General features: G+C 40.1%; 1 protein-coding gene across 2 annotated transcripts in view; it reads right to left on the reverse strand.

Annotated features, from left to right (window-relative positions):
* Not3 (CCR4-associated factor Not3) overlaps positions 1-14803 on the reverse strand; it is a 398149-nt gene that overhangs the window by 351812 nt on the left and 31534 nt on the right. For both annotated transcript variants that reach the window (XM_067141698.2, XM_067141697.2), the window contains exon 3: positions 11894-12049. In XM_067141698.2, the coding sequence (XP_066997799.1) occupies positions 11894-12049 (156 nt within the window). The remainder of the gene's footprint in view (positions 1-11893; positions 12050-14803) is intronic.

The following is a 14803-nucleotide window of genomic DNA, read 5'->3' on the forward strand; positions in this document are numbered from 1 at the left end:
ACTTTTTTAGGTCATTCACTTTGTGTTTTCTTAGTTCAGAATTAACAGGAAATTCACTGTCAAATTTTTTGTGATTAGTCAAAAAATGTCGCTGTACATTATTTCTTTTAGGAACAGACACGCTACCATTACACAATAAACACACAGACTTTCCCTTGTTTTCAATAAAGCAATATTGGCCCTCCCATTCACTATTAAAGTTATAATTTCTTTGCCTTTTAGCCATGTTAAGAAGAGTTATGTTTAATGAAATATAACCGATTATAAACTGAATAATTTTGTTTTGTTTTTTTCTATTGGCTTTACGTCACACTGACACAGATATGTCTTATGGCGACGATGGACAGGAAAGGGCTAGGACTGGGAAGGAAGCGGCCGTGGCCTTAATTAAGGTACAGCCTGGTGTGAAAATGGGAAACCACGGAAAACCATCTTCAGGGCTGCCGACAGTGGGATTCGAACCTACTATCTCCCGAATACTGGAGACTGGCCGCACTTAAGCGACTGCAGCTATCGAGCTCGGTACTGAATAATTTAAAGTTTAAATATTAATGAAAAAAAAAAAAAAAAAAAGCACACGGAACATGTTGAATGTACAACTTATCACAACACAAGGCACTCAAAACGTATTCCATAAGCTCTTCATAAGCTCACAAGTAATACTGAATGTTCGCCTGAAAGCTAGCATCTGGGAACATTCCAATTGCAAGACTTTCATAAATCGTCTGTTCATTGTTTACGGCACAGCTTTGTTGGGATTAAAGTTACTTTGTGGGCAAATTGGGTGTCCCATTGTCGTCCTGGTGAAACTCTGTCATGGTAGGTAGTTTATGGCATTGCAATCAAGTGAATCATAAGGCAGAATAAATATGCGGCTATATTTGGCTCCGTGAGTAGAGAGGGCCTTATACCTGGCGCTAGCCCCCCATAGTGAGAGGTTTGTGGAGGATTTCCCTTTGTCGCAACTACTTACATGTCGAATAGCTCTCTTTCTGAACCTTTCTTCTACCTCTTCACTAATTGCGGACACGAGTCAGTTAGGCCTAGATCACATTTATGGCTTACTCAAAGCTCTTTGTGTATTTGGAGGTACGGATATAACAAATTTCCTGACTTTGAGGACGGTATTTTTAAGAGAAAAGTAAGAATATTTATTGAAATGCAAAAGTATTGTTTTCAAATATTAAGTAAAATTTAATTTGGAAATTAATTGCGAAGGGCGCCATAAAAGGGCACCTTGGGCGCCATGGACAGGGCTGGGTTAGACTGTGACAATACACATGAACTCACCGAATGTGAAGAAAGTGTGTTTCAGCCTTTGAAACACTCCAGTAGATATCATTAGTTCAGAAGCAATTAACAAACAAGTAAATTCCACATTATCTCTCGCCCAGTTCTTCCTTGAAGAGTCCATTTACAGCTCCCTTCCCCTTCATTAACAAACCAATTGCAACAGACTGGCCTCAATAAACTTCCTGTTAGGCAGTGTCTTCTACCTTATGCCGACAGATACCATAAGGCATGCTAATAATTGGTTTCTTGGATTTATTGACGAAAACCAAGAGAGCTGCACTTCAAGGCTATGATACAGAATGAAGGTTGAACGTTTTAATGTACTGAAGTTCTCTGTCAGTTTGTATGATTAAATGTGTCTGGTGTATTATAGCTTATCTAGCTTATCACGTTTTGTTACTTAGTATGTTTAATGCTAGTAATACTTGCTACCTATCCCTAAAATAAGTCACATTTTATTGTATTTTAGGTCATATTTAGCTAGATTTTAGGGCATATTTACATGCATATTTTTTACTTCTTTAGGTCATGAACTTCCGAACCCGTCTGATGACTATTATACTCAATAGACCCCATTTGAAACTGTGGGATGCAGTTACTATCACTAAAAATGGGTCACCTTTGGACAGCACTTGGCAGATCAACGTTACTCATTGAAGAACAGCAAGGAGACATACCTCAGAACATTTCTTTGAGGTGAGTTTAGTTTAGTTTTATTATCTTGTAACAGTTTCCTTTTGTTTAATATGAATCTGCATTTTAATTTTTTAAATTTAAAATGACTTAAGATTTTCCAAAGTGCCTCCATGGCGCGGCTGGTATAACGTCAACCTCCCACCATTCCTCCAGTGGTTGAAACACTGATCACTCCATGCGAGATTAGTGCTGGACAAAGTGGAGTTGGAACAGGTTTATTCTGTTTCTTCTGTCATCTTTCATCCCAGCAACACTTTCCATAATCTCTTCATTTGTCATTCATTAATCATTGTCCAGAGGAGCGCAACAGGCCTCACCAGCTGGCCCATTTTCCTTACTCAGTGCTAGTTACACACTTCATTCATTCAGTTTTCTTATTTTTTCACTCATGATTTTCCAAATTAGTGTACTAGTAGTTACCATGCTTTCTTTCACAAAAAATATTTTGGGGGCACATTTTGCTTCTTGGGGACAGAGTATAAAGATAGAACAAAAATTATGGAATCCACAATATTCAGTACACTTTATATCAATAGATTATCTTTTTTTTTTTTTTCCAGTTAGCTTTAATTCACAATGACAAATAGATATGAGGGGGGATCAAATATAAACAGTATTTTAATATATATTTAAATTCATTTATTGAAAAGCACATGACAATTACTATTTATTTTTCCACATTGCTTCCTGCTTTGGAAATGCATTTGTCCCAGTGTATAGGCAGCTTTTTGATGCCCTCATCGTAACAAGAACAGGGATGTGTCAGCAGCCAGTTGCGCACAAAGTTTTCCACACTCTCGTCATCTTCAAATGGTTGCCCTCATACAGCTTCTTTAAGCGGTCCGAACAAATCGAAATCGCAGGGCGATAAGTCCAGGCTGTAAGGAAGATGATCAAGTGTAGTCCAGTGCATTTCCTGTAGCTTGGAGACAGAGCTGCAGTACGGGGCCGTGCACTGTCGTGGAGGAGGATGACTTGTCAAATCGGTTTGTCTCATCTTTTGCGGCGATATGCAACCCTCGCCTTGTTGAACAGCTCACAGTACTAAGCAGCACTGACTGTGCGTCGCTCATGCCTGTTGATCGTCGTCAATAATGTCTTTAACCACACTAATGTTTTCGTATGTAATGCTGGTTCAAGGACGGCGATCGTGTTGCTGATTTTCTACACGTTCTCGTCCTTCCTTGAACTTTTTATGCCGGAAAACACACGCGTAGTTGACAATATTTGATCACCGAACTGTGCAGTCAATCTCTGGCAAATTTCCGCCTCTGTAACTCCTTCACGATAAAGAAATTTTATAATTATGCATTGCGCAGTGGAGGGGTGCACCTGTTGCCCCGACATCATGAGCGTTACTGGCGAAACGGTGGGAAATATCTAACAGCACGCTCTCCCACTCCTAACAGTCCTGCCTAAGCATAGCAGAAGCGCGGGTCCAGTCCTACCAACTGTTGGTGAGGAACAAATAATCCCATTTATATTTGATCAACCTTCGTGCTATGGCGACGGTGGGATAGGAAAGGACTAGGAGTAGGAAGGATGCGGCTGTGGCCTTAATCTACAGCCCCAGCATTTGACTGGTGTGAAAATGGAAAACCACAGGAAATGATCTTCAGGGCTGACAACGGTGCGGTTCAAACCCACTATCTCTTGAATGCAAGCTCACAGCTGCGTGTCCCTAACCACACGGCCAACTCACTCGGTATATAAATGATCTTTTCATCATCATCTGGAGCAGTTTCCAAGCACAAGCTGGATCTGGTTGGAACATAAGCCTCTCCATCTTTTTCTGTCCATCCACCACTTCTCTTCTCTCACTCTAGTCCAGTTCCCTCCTCTTGCCTCGATGCTCTTCTTTACATCTTTCAGCCATCTGTCTCTCGGTCTTCCTCCTCTTCATCTCCATTTCTAACATCTTTCTTGGTATCCTTTTTTCTCCCATCCTCTTAACACGTGCATACCACTTCAGCTTTGATTTTTCTATCTTTTCCTATCTCCCGAACTCCCTCACTTGACACCTTTGAAACTTCATTTCCACTGCTTGTATTCTACTTTTATCCACCTCCATCACCCATGTTTCTGATCCATATGCCAGAATTGGCACAAACTAAGTCTTGTAGATAACACCTTTACATCTCTGTGGTACATCCAATCCTCCCACACTCGTAAAGAATCCATTTGCACACCTTCCTCTTTCATTGATTTCCATCCTGTTTCCTCCATTTTCTTCAATTACACTTCCCAGGTATTTAAAGCTGTTGACTCTTTTCAACTGCTCCCCTCCTAATGTCATGCCATTATACACTCGGTTCTTGTTTTGTGCCGTTACCAGCACTTCACTCCATTGTTCTGAGAACCTCATTCCATAAGATGACACAACTTCCTCCCATACACTGAGCTGTTCCTGCACTTCACTTTCATGCTTTCCCCATATTAACAGATCATCTGCGAACAGCACCACTTTCATTCTTCTCTCTCCAATGATCTGTGCTACCTTCTCTATTATATTATCCATCACCACTATAAATAGTAGAGGTGAGAGGGCACTTCCTTGTTTTACACCATTTGTTAAACTATCCAGTTCTTTTGGTTCCAACTGTAACACAGCTTTTGCTTCAATCATACATATTTTTCACCCTTGTCACTATTTGATCATTTACTGCTTTTACTCTCATAGCTTCTCAGATCTTGTTTCTATGGACACTGTCATATGCCTTCTCTATGTCCATGAAGGCCATCACTAAATCTTCCCCATACTTATAGTGCCGTTGTTGTAGCTGCCTCACTGTGATTATGAGGTCAATAGTTGACCTTCCTTGTCTAAAGCCATACTGTTCTTCTCTGAATTCTTTTTCCACTGACTTCCTTATTTACATTTCTATTACTTTTTCATTTATCTTGGCACACTGACACATCAGGGTAATACCACGGTAGTTCTGACATTTTCTTTTGTCTCCTTTCTTATGGATGGGTACTATTACACCTTTCTTCCAATCTTCCTGTACTTTTTTCTCATTCCACACTATCCGCATCATCCTGTATAGCCACTGTGTACCTATTTCCCCTGCAGCTCTTATCATCTCCACACTTAACTCATCCACTAATGGTGCTTTTCCCAGTTTCATCCCCTTCACACCTTCCTTCACTTCTGCACAAGTTAACTCCTCCATTTTCTCCTCACACCTGTCATCAGTTTCCTCAATATGATCTTCTTCACTTAATCCAACCATATTCAGGAGGTCCTCAAAGTATACCTTCCAGATTAGTTTAAGTTCCTCCTTTTTCTCCACTAAGTTACCATTTTCATCCTCTATTCTGTCCACTTCACTGCCTACTCTTTCTTTTATTTCTCACCATTCCATACAATATTTTCCGATTGCCATTGCTATCTTCCTCCATCATCTGTGTCCACTTCCCCATCTACTTCCTCCTCTCCTCTGCAACCACTTTTTTTGCTTCCATCCATTTGTATAGTCTTCTCTTGTCTCTGGTGTTCTTTGTCGGAACCACACACGAAAGGTCTTGTTTTTCTTCCCTACTGCTTCTTTCACTCTGTCATTCCACCATTGTGTCTCCTTCCATTTCTTCCTTCCGCAGATCCTTCCACATGTTGTTTCAGCAGCTTTTACCAAAGTACTTTTAAATCTTTCCCATTCCTCCTCTCCTGTCCTTGGTTCGTCTGTTGGCAACTTCTTCCTTATTAGTTCTTGATACTCTTCCTTGGTTTCCTTCTCTTTCAATTTCCATCCTTTTTTTTTTCTTTCCTGGTCTTCTGTATTTTTTCTTTCTTTCAGTATTTGTAGATTCATTACCAACAGCCAGTGCTCACGTTCTAAGGCCACTGATGGTATTACCTTCATATCTGTGATGTTCCTTCTTATCTCACAGTCGAACATACAGTCCACAACTGATTTCAGTGACTAATCCCTGTTATACCGTGCTATCTTGTGGCTTTCCTTCTTCTTAAACCATGGGTTTCCTACCATCAACCCATTCCTCTTGCAAAACTCCAGCAATTTCTCTCCATCATTCCTCTTCCCCCAACTTTCTGGTCCCAGCACATTCTCGTAGCCCCTCCTGTCCATACCTACGTGGACATTTAAATCTCCCACGACTATAACGTGCTGGTCATTTAGCTGTTTCTGCAATTGATCCTCAAAATCTTCCTTCTCTTGCAGAATGCAGCCTCCCTGAGGGACATACACTTGAAGTACTTCTAAGCTCTTTCCCTTTATAAATAATTTTATTTTCATAATTCAGTCACTTATCCCTTTAACTTCCACTTTCAGTCCCTTTCTCACTACTATTCCCACTCCACTATCCCTTCCTTCCTCCTTTCCACTCCAGTACAGTCAGAAACCATTCCTCAGTTCTTTAGTACTCTTCTCCACCTTGTCTCTGACAAGCCTAGTATATCTATTTTCCTTTCCTCCATCACATCCACAATTTCCTCCACTTTGTTTGTTAATGTTGTAATGTTCAGTGTTCCAAATCTTAGTCCATTGGCTAGTCTTCTGATATATCCATCCGGCTTAATGTTCCTTTTCTTAAAAGCAACTTCTAATCCATCACCGGCTTGCTGGGCCTGTTGTGACTTCATGTTCCCATCAGTTACTCCACATATTTAAAATAAACAACAGCACCAGCAGCACAGTCCGTCAGTTACTGCACATATTTAAAATAAACAATAACACCAGTATTAAAGTCCATCAGTTACTTATATTTAGTTTAATTTTTTTGTATAAGGTTCTACTCCCTTTGTCACTACAGGATTCCATGGTCACAATGCGGGCAACAATTCAGCATCTGTTGCACATAAATTATTGCTCAACATTGCAACTCATCAGGCTTGCCATCAGACGTGTTCAAGGGGGAAATTAATGCTCAACATTGCAACTCATAAGGCCGGCTACCAGTTATGCTGAAGGGGGGGGGGGGGGGGGGGCGCACAGGGAGAAGGGGGGGGGAGAGTGTGTGCCTAGACTTCTGAGATTCACATTGAATTTTTCCACCGAATACGCCTAGGGATTCAGTGAAACTGTGCCTAGTTCGAAGTGCCTACTGATTACTAATATTCGTATTGAACTCTGTAGTGACTGACGAATAAAATATAATTGTCTGCAAAGGAATAATCTTCCAATGTTTATCATTTTTGTTATAACAAGAGAATTCAAATAAAAAGATTTAAAATTTACATATTTCTGCAGGAGGGGGTAATTTACTTACAGGGGAATTATATACACCCTTCCCCACGAAGTACTGCCTGAAATCAACACTAGTAGTTAAGCTCAATGATTCTTCTCCCGTGCAACCATTTTTTTCTAATTTTGCACCCTGGTACTACAGCACTTTAACTTGGCAGGGAAAAGGTTAAGAGGGAAGTAAGAGGTAACAATTGCCGCCCTATATGGGGCTAATAAAATTAATAGTTGATACTGAGAAGCAAACTTTGGGAGTGGTGACCCCATCGTACTAATAGCCTATATCTGCTTCATTCATTACATCCCTGACCCGGTCATCGACTGGAAAACAGGTTGTAGATTTTCATTTTCATTCATTTTCACTGAGAAGCAAGTCTTTTTTCAGTGGCAAATGATGCTTTGTTGTTTAAAAGGGCCTGACACGAAGGTCATCGGCCATTTAGCGGCAAATGATCTCAGCTTAAAAAAACTATGCAACGATGCAGTGTTCTCCCTAGGACCTTTTTGCAGACCGCCCGGCTAACATAAACTTGAATGTGCTAGTTACATAATATTGATACACATTTGAGACGTTGGGTGCTCCAAATTAAAATGTAGCCTAAATACCCTAAAACTGATAATTTAAATGATACATCTCCAATACTCTCAGCATAATTGCATCAAATGCAACGTTTTTTAGATATTTACGTTGACTTATCAGGTAGTGTCGTGGGCGAGCAGTGTCTGGATTGGCGTGGAATGGCAAGCGAGCTCTTAATTTCTCATGACGTCACAAACCCATAGGGCAATCCACAGCAACAGAGTGGTAAGCCCCGGTGCTATGCGATTATGAATAAGCAGTAGAACTCTAGAAGTTCAAAATACAGTACTCTCTTATGCCTTGTTCGGGGTAATAACACTAAAATAGTTCCATTTTATTGTTAATATTTATCTGTCCGATATTGTTGTTAATGTCCTGAGGTAATAAATTAAAACTGTATCGTATTCATCCTTTACGTAGTATTCGCCTCCGGTTACTCATACCTGCAACCCGGCTGGCGAAAATTTCTGGGGAGAACACTGCGATGTATGTTCTTGAAACTCTGCCGTCACAGTTTGAACATTATTTTCCAGCTAGTTTATAGGATGAATTTTTCCTTGCTGGGATGGGCAGCTCAGGCAGTAGAGCACTGACCTTCTGAGCTCAAATTGGTGGGTTTGATCCAGACGTAATCTGGTGGTGCGTGAAGGTGCTAAAATATATCAGCCTTGTATACATAGATTTACTAGCATGTTAAAGAACTCCTGCAGGACAACATTCTGGCACCTCAGATCTCCGAAAACTACGAAAGTAGTCAGTGGGATGTAAAACATACATCATTATTATACGGATGACTATTCACGGATTTTCATTCCTTTCCACTGTGATATTATTAATAAGAAACTTTCATTAAATTGAAGAGAATAATACACTGAACTCTTGAATAATACCAGACTTATAACAAAGTTTGAGGGAAAAGGTATCGTTAATTTCTGGTAGTTATTGCCAACCACGGCCTTAATTACAGTACAGCTTCAGCATTTACCTGGTGATAAAATGGAAAACCATCTTCAGAATCGCTCAGTGGGAAGTATCTACAAATTGGGAGAGCAGCTTTATCAAAGTTTTATTTAGTTCTTCCAGGTTGAACCATGGTGTTATTTTCTGCACATTCTGTACAGTTTGTCAACGTTTCGAATACACTGTAGTATTCTTTGTCAAGGCGAATGAAATTACCCTACTTGATCCGAGGTAATCAGTCTCCCAGGCAGCAATCAAGTTTTTAGCTATATCGAGATTTTGTCACTGTTTTAACAGGTATCTGCTACAGTAATAAAGCTGACTATACATCAACTTTACACCATGTGTCAAGCATCTGAAAGTAGCTGAACTTCCTAACAAAGCACAATTGCTTTCATTGGAGGAGTCCCACTAGATAGAACCCCTCCACCCCATGGTGCAACAGCCCCGAAGACCCATGGCCTACCGAGTGACCGTTCCTCAGCCCGAAGGCCTGCAGATTATGAGGTGTCATGTGGTCAGCATGACGAATCCTTCTGACCATTATTCTTGGCTTTTTAGACCGCGGCCACCATCTCACGTCAGATCGCTCCTCAACTGCAATCATATAAGGCTGAGTGGACCTCGAACCAGCCCTCAGAACCATGTAGAAATCCCTGACCTAGCTGGGAGTCGAATCTGGGGCCTACGGGTAAGAGGTAGGCATGCTACCCCTACACCGTGGGGCCAGCTCCACTAGAGAGAATGATGGAGAAAAGGAGACCAAAAATGCATCAATTCTCCTGTCTGAAAGCAGTTGCAGAAGTCTTTCTCTACATAGGTAATACATTTCATATTAATCTGTTTTGAAGAGCAATACAGTGTAAAACAAAAGCTAAAGGTTTCTACCTATTCAATACTATTTGTTGTAACATTTAAAAAATTTACATATATTTGTTGAAACTCGTATCGGTCTTACTAGAGACCATCATCAGTCAAAAATCAAAGTTAAGGAAAGATATGAATATAGATAGATCATTCTGTTCACACTTGTTAAAGCTGAGCTGAGTTCTAGAAGATTTCTCATGTGCTGGTATTTTAAGTGTTTCACCTGGTCTTCTGTGAGGTGCATTCTTCAAATCGGAGGAAGGCTGAGAGCATGCACAGGAGATGTGATTGTGATATATGTTTTTCAAATCTTCACTTGTCCTGCATTGAATTTCATGCTCGCTTAATAAATTTTACCTATATTCATGTTTTGCCTTAACTATGATTTTGACTGATGATGGTCTCTAGTAAGATCGAAATGAGTTTCAACAAATACATGTAACTTTTCTTTTTTTTTGCTAGTTGCTTTACGTCGCACCGACACAGATAGGTCTTATGGCGACGATGGGACAGGAAAGGGCTAGGAGTGGGAAGGAAGCGGCCGTGGCCTTAATTAAGGTACAGCCCCAGCATTCGCCTGGTGTGAAAATGGGAAACCACGGAAAACCATTTTCAGGGCTGCCGATAGTGGGGTTCGAACCTACTATCTCCCGAATACTGGATACTGGCCGCACTTAAGCGACTGCAGCTATCGAGCTCGGTGTAACTTTTCTTAAGGTTACAACAAATAGTATTTGAATAGGTGGAAACCTTTAGGTTTTGTTTTACACTATCTTTCTCTATATTCGGACACCCTTACCAGGCATACAATAGCTATGGAAGTGAAAACCCCATTGTAATAATGAAAATGGTGACAAAAATACCACTCCGAAGATTGCAAGGTGCTCCCTGCAAGCAACACTCAGTTCTCTGAATATTGGAGCAGCTGTATGAAGTAGGCAAGCAATATTATGCCTCATCCATAGGGACTTCATTAAATTGGGAACATTCAACAGCCCGATAATAACAAGTAAGCCTGATGAAATGGTTAAATTCATTAAGGAGCAGGACAAATCCAGTCTTGGACCAAGTATAAATAAAGGGAAGAAAAGTACTATGAAGAATGGATATAGACTGTTTTACAGCATAAGACTAGAAGCAAGGAATGGGGTAGGTATGACTGTGAAAAAAATTTCAGAAACATGTGCAAGAAGATAGTATTAGTGTACATCCAAACCACAGTAACAAGATTTTTCTTTTTTTATAATTGTACATGCACTGGCCGTAACTATCATTGGTAAGAATCTTGTGACATTGCGACTTGGTTATCAACCCTCAGGGTGATATGAAAGCATAACTGGGGAGAGAGAAGTAAGGAAGGGAACTTTGGACCTAATATGGATGCGGTAGCGAGAATCGAGAAGGGGATATGTGTAAAGACTTCTGCAACTGCTCCGAAACAGGAGAATTGATGCTGAACCATTTCTGTGCTATCTTTGGCAATTAAACCAACTGCTCATATCAAACATATTGTTCAGGAAGAAAAATAGTATGAAGATTACCAGGCATGAAAGGAACACAAAAAAGCTAAAGCACTGCTCAATTACATTTTAATGGAAAAGAGAAATTATTGCATTACAAGATATTAGAATCATTCCGTATTGACGGTTTTCACTTTACAAAGGAAAAAATGAAATTTATCCTTTTCCTTTGTAAAGTGTAAGACAAATTGTCGAGAACTGATGAAGGTTATGACCATGGCAACTCACAGTGAAGAAAGAAAACGTCAGGAAAGGTAAGGCAGAAAGAGACACCATAATGGAATAAGATACTGAAAAAAAAAAAGTTCAGGAAAAGAAGAAATAGAGGACAGAATGAAAAACGAAGACTGAAGGAAGCAGGAAGTACTCTGAGAGATATAGCAATTGCAAATGAAGTAAAGCTGGGAATTGTTCTCTCAGAAAATAAAAGAGATGTACCCTGTTGTTTTTTGGTAAATGTGTGTGTAACATGGGAAATGTCCCATAGATACTCAGGAAATGATAAGCGTTTGAGCTCTGTGTGTATGGCACTTCAGATTTTACTTCACCTAAAATGCTTCCAAAAAACAATTCAAAGTTAACAGACATGCCATATACATTTCTTTCCCATTTAGATCTTCACTCTTAGAATTTCAAATTCAAATATGTAGGATTCGATAAATTCTAAACCTATACATAATTAATTTCTTATTGCACACATAATACACACGTTCAAATATAGGCTTCAAGAAGTAAGCAAACTTCATTATTACATAGTTCTAATATTTCCTTACCTGAAGGTTAAGAGCATCAATAGAAGTGGCTAACCATCCAGCAGTCTCATCTCTTTCTTTCTGTGCTGGATCCAATTTCTGAGCAGCACCCAGACCTTCCTTAGAGTATGCTTTGGTTTTCGTTTCCCGTTCAACTACCTTGAATCTTTCCATTTGCTGAAAAACGAACAAATCATACGTAATCTTCTGAGTGCTCATGAAAGAAGTCTCTGCTACTTTTAAAAATTTAAGCAATGGACAGAAACCACACACAACTATAAATACCTCCGATGACCTCCCATCCTTATTGTGAAGAAAAAAGGATTTGTGCCCATACTGTGGATAGATATCTGAACACTCTGAAGTAGCCAAGATAAACATCCAACTTTCACAGGAAACTGAACTGTTCAAATTATTAAAATTGCATTACCTTTGGACCTGGTACAGTGGCTCCAGGTGCAATATCACATGAAGGTTATTTTTACAATCAGCTTAACGCCGCACTGACACAGATAGCTTTAATGGCGATGCTGGAACAGGAAAGGGCTAGGAGTGGGAAGAAAGCAGTCGTGGCGTTAATTAAGCATTTACCCGGTGTGAAAATGGAAAACCATGGAAACCATCTTCAGGGCTGCCGACAGTGGCATTCGAACGCACTATCTCCCGGATGCAAGCTCACAGCTAAGAGCCCTTAAGCGTATGGTGAACACCCCCAGTCACATGATGTTATAGACAATGTAGATTTAGGTCAAAATCGAAGTGCTTGCTTACTTACCGTGGGTATTTTAACTTAGCGTATCTGCTGGCATAGGAGGGTGAAAAGCATCATTCTGGGAAGTAGTATGGTCAGTGTGGTGCAATGTTTCTGTTTCCCGAGTAAATGCAAGGAATGGTTTGAAGAAGGATGGATAGCACTGAGGGAACATTCTGGCTGTCTGACACGAACAAATACGAGAAAGAATAGCCATCCTCTAAAGACCATTCTGCTTAATTTGTTACATCAGCAAGGAATGAGGGAATAGTAACACAATAACTGATGTTTTCTGCAACAGTATACAATCAACTGTTTACAGCACAACTTGCATACTTGTCTCCAAAAGCTAGTATTGGCAAGCCACTACCAGGTTGCAATGGTCACTGCATGTCATTAATGGAAAGAGGAATGGCAAAACACTGTTGGATACGTCATGCTTCCGGTCCAGTGAACATTATGGGCAGATCCCTGTCCACCTACAAGCTGGTGAACATCATGATCAGGACTGAACCTACTGCACCATAGTCTGCAGAGCTTCCGGCCAAGACATCAAACCACCTCTTAATATACGTCCATATCACCATTGGTCATTATATCAATGACATTCTGAGATCAGTAAGGCTTCGGCTTTTGTAGGTCAAACCCAGGGTATGTCATGAGGGAAAAACAAACACACAAAAATTAAATATGAACTGGTGGAAATGTACTGAAGAACACCTAGAAAGAGTTTTACAACACAAACTGTTCATATTTAGAGAGCACTCTGATCCTATGTGGAAGGGCACTACTATCCTACACTGGTCTGCAGCAATTAGACCAAGTGTCCTGTTGCAGATTGCCTGACAACACAAGTGCACTTGGCAGTGAGATTCCATTACATGTGTATCACACAGTGTATCTGCAATACCTGGAAGACTATAGTAAGCACCAATTTTGAACAGTAAAGTAATCGAGTGTAGTAGTATTGTGGTACTTGGAGAGGATCACTGGACATACTTGGGGTGCGACTCCTCCATGGTCCATTGGTGATGAAAAAGATGGGAAACAGAGGGTTCTCGCAGCTGTCTATTCTGCCGTCATCAAGATGTACATACATTATCATTATAGACTGTTATGCCTTTCAGCGTTCAGTCTGCGAGCCTCTGTGAATTTACTAAATGTCGCCACAATCCTCTATTTGCAACTAGTGCTGTGGCCTCATTTAGTTCTATACCTCTTATCTTTAAATCGTTAGAAACTGAGTCTAACCATCGTCATCTTGGTCTCCCTCTACTGCTCTTACCCTCCATTACAGAGTCAATCATTCTCCTAGGTAACCTATCTTTCGCATCCATGTGTACTGAATTTATGAACATCTCCGGCTCAGTTGACCTTTGAATGGAAAACAGCATCTTTAAACAGCCAGCCTATATTGATATCCTTGACCAGCAATTTAAGGATCTCTTTCTTAAATAACTTTTTTAATGTTGGACGGCGCACTGGATTTTTATATATCTCTATCATAGAGCTACTTTTTAACATAGTGCAGCGCATCTCTCGAATTCTTATCTTACATGGTATGTACATTTTTAAGACCTTTGTGTCTTTACGTTGTTTAATTTCGATACATTTGTGTTTGATCTGCTTTAGGCTAATAATGACCTACTGTTAAGTCAAAACTAGTCCATGAAAGTATATGTAATTTAAAACATTGTACAATTTGTATTGAAAAGGTGGACATGAACAACACATTATTTAAAAACTATTGTAATCACATGACCCCACCACCGAAGCCAGTTTATGAGTACAGCTTCATCCACCGAGTTCATTCCTAAATTAGCCTTTATCTCCTCATTCCAAGTACCCTCCTGCCATTGTTCCCACCTGTTTGTACCAGCCATCACTCTCGCTACTTTCATATCTGTTACTTCTAACTTAAGAATAAGATATCCTGAGTCCACCCAGCTTGGACTCCCGTAAAGCAAAGTTGGTCTGAAAACAGACTGATGTAAAGATAGTTTCGTCTGGGAGCTGACTTCCTTCTTATAGAATACTGTTAATCGCAACAGCGAGCTCACTGCATTAACTTTACTACACCTTGATTCAATCTCACCTAATATATATTACCGCCCTGGGAGAACACACAACCTAAATACTTGAAATTATCAACCTGTTCTAGTTTTGTATACCAATCTGAT

Source organism: Anabrus simplex, chromosome 2 (genome assembly GCF_040414725.1).
Source record: "Anabrus simplex isolate iqAnaSimp1 chromosome 2, ASM4041472v1, whole genome shotgun sequence".
NCBI classification, from domain to species: Eukaryota; Metazoa; Arthropoda; class Insecta; order Orthoptera; family Tettigoniidae; genus Anabrus; species Anabrus simplex.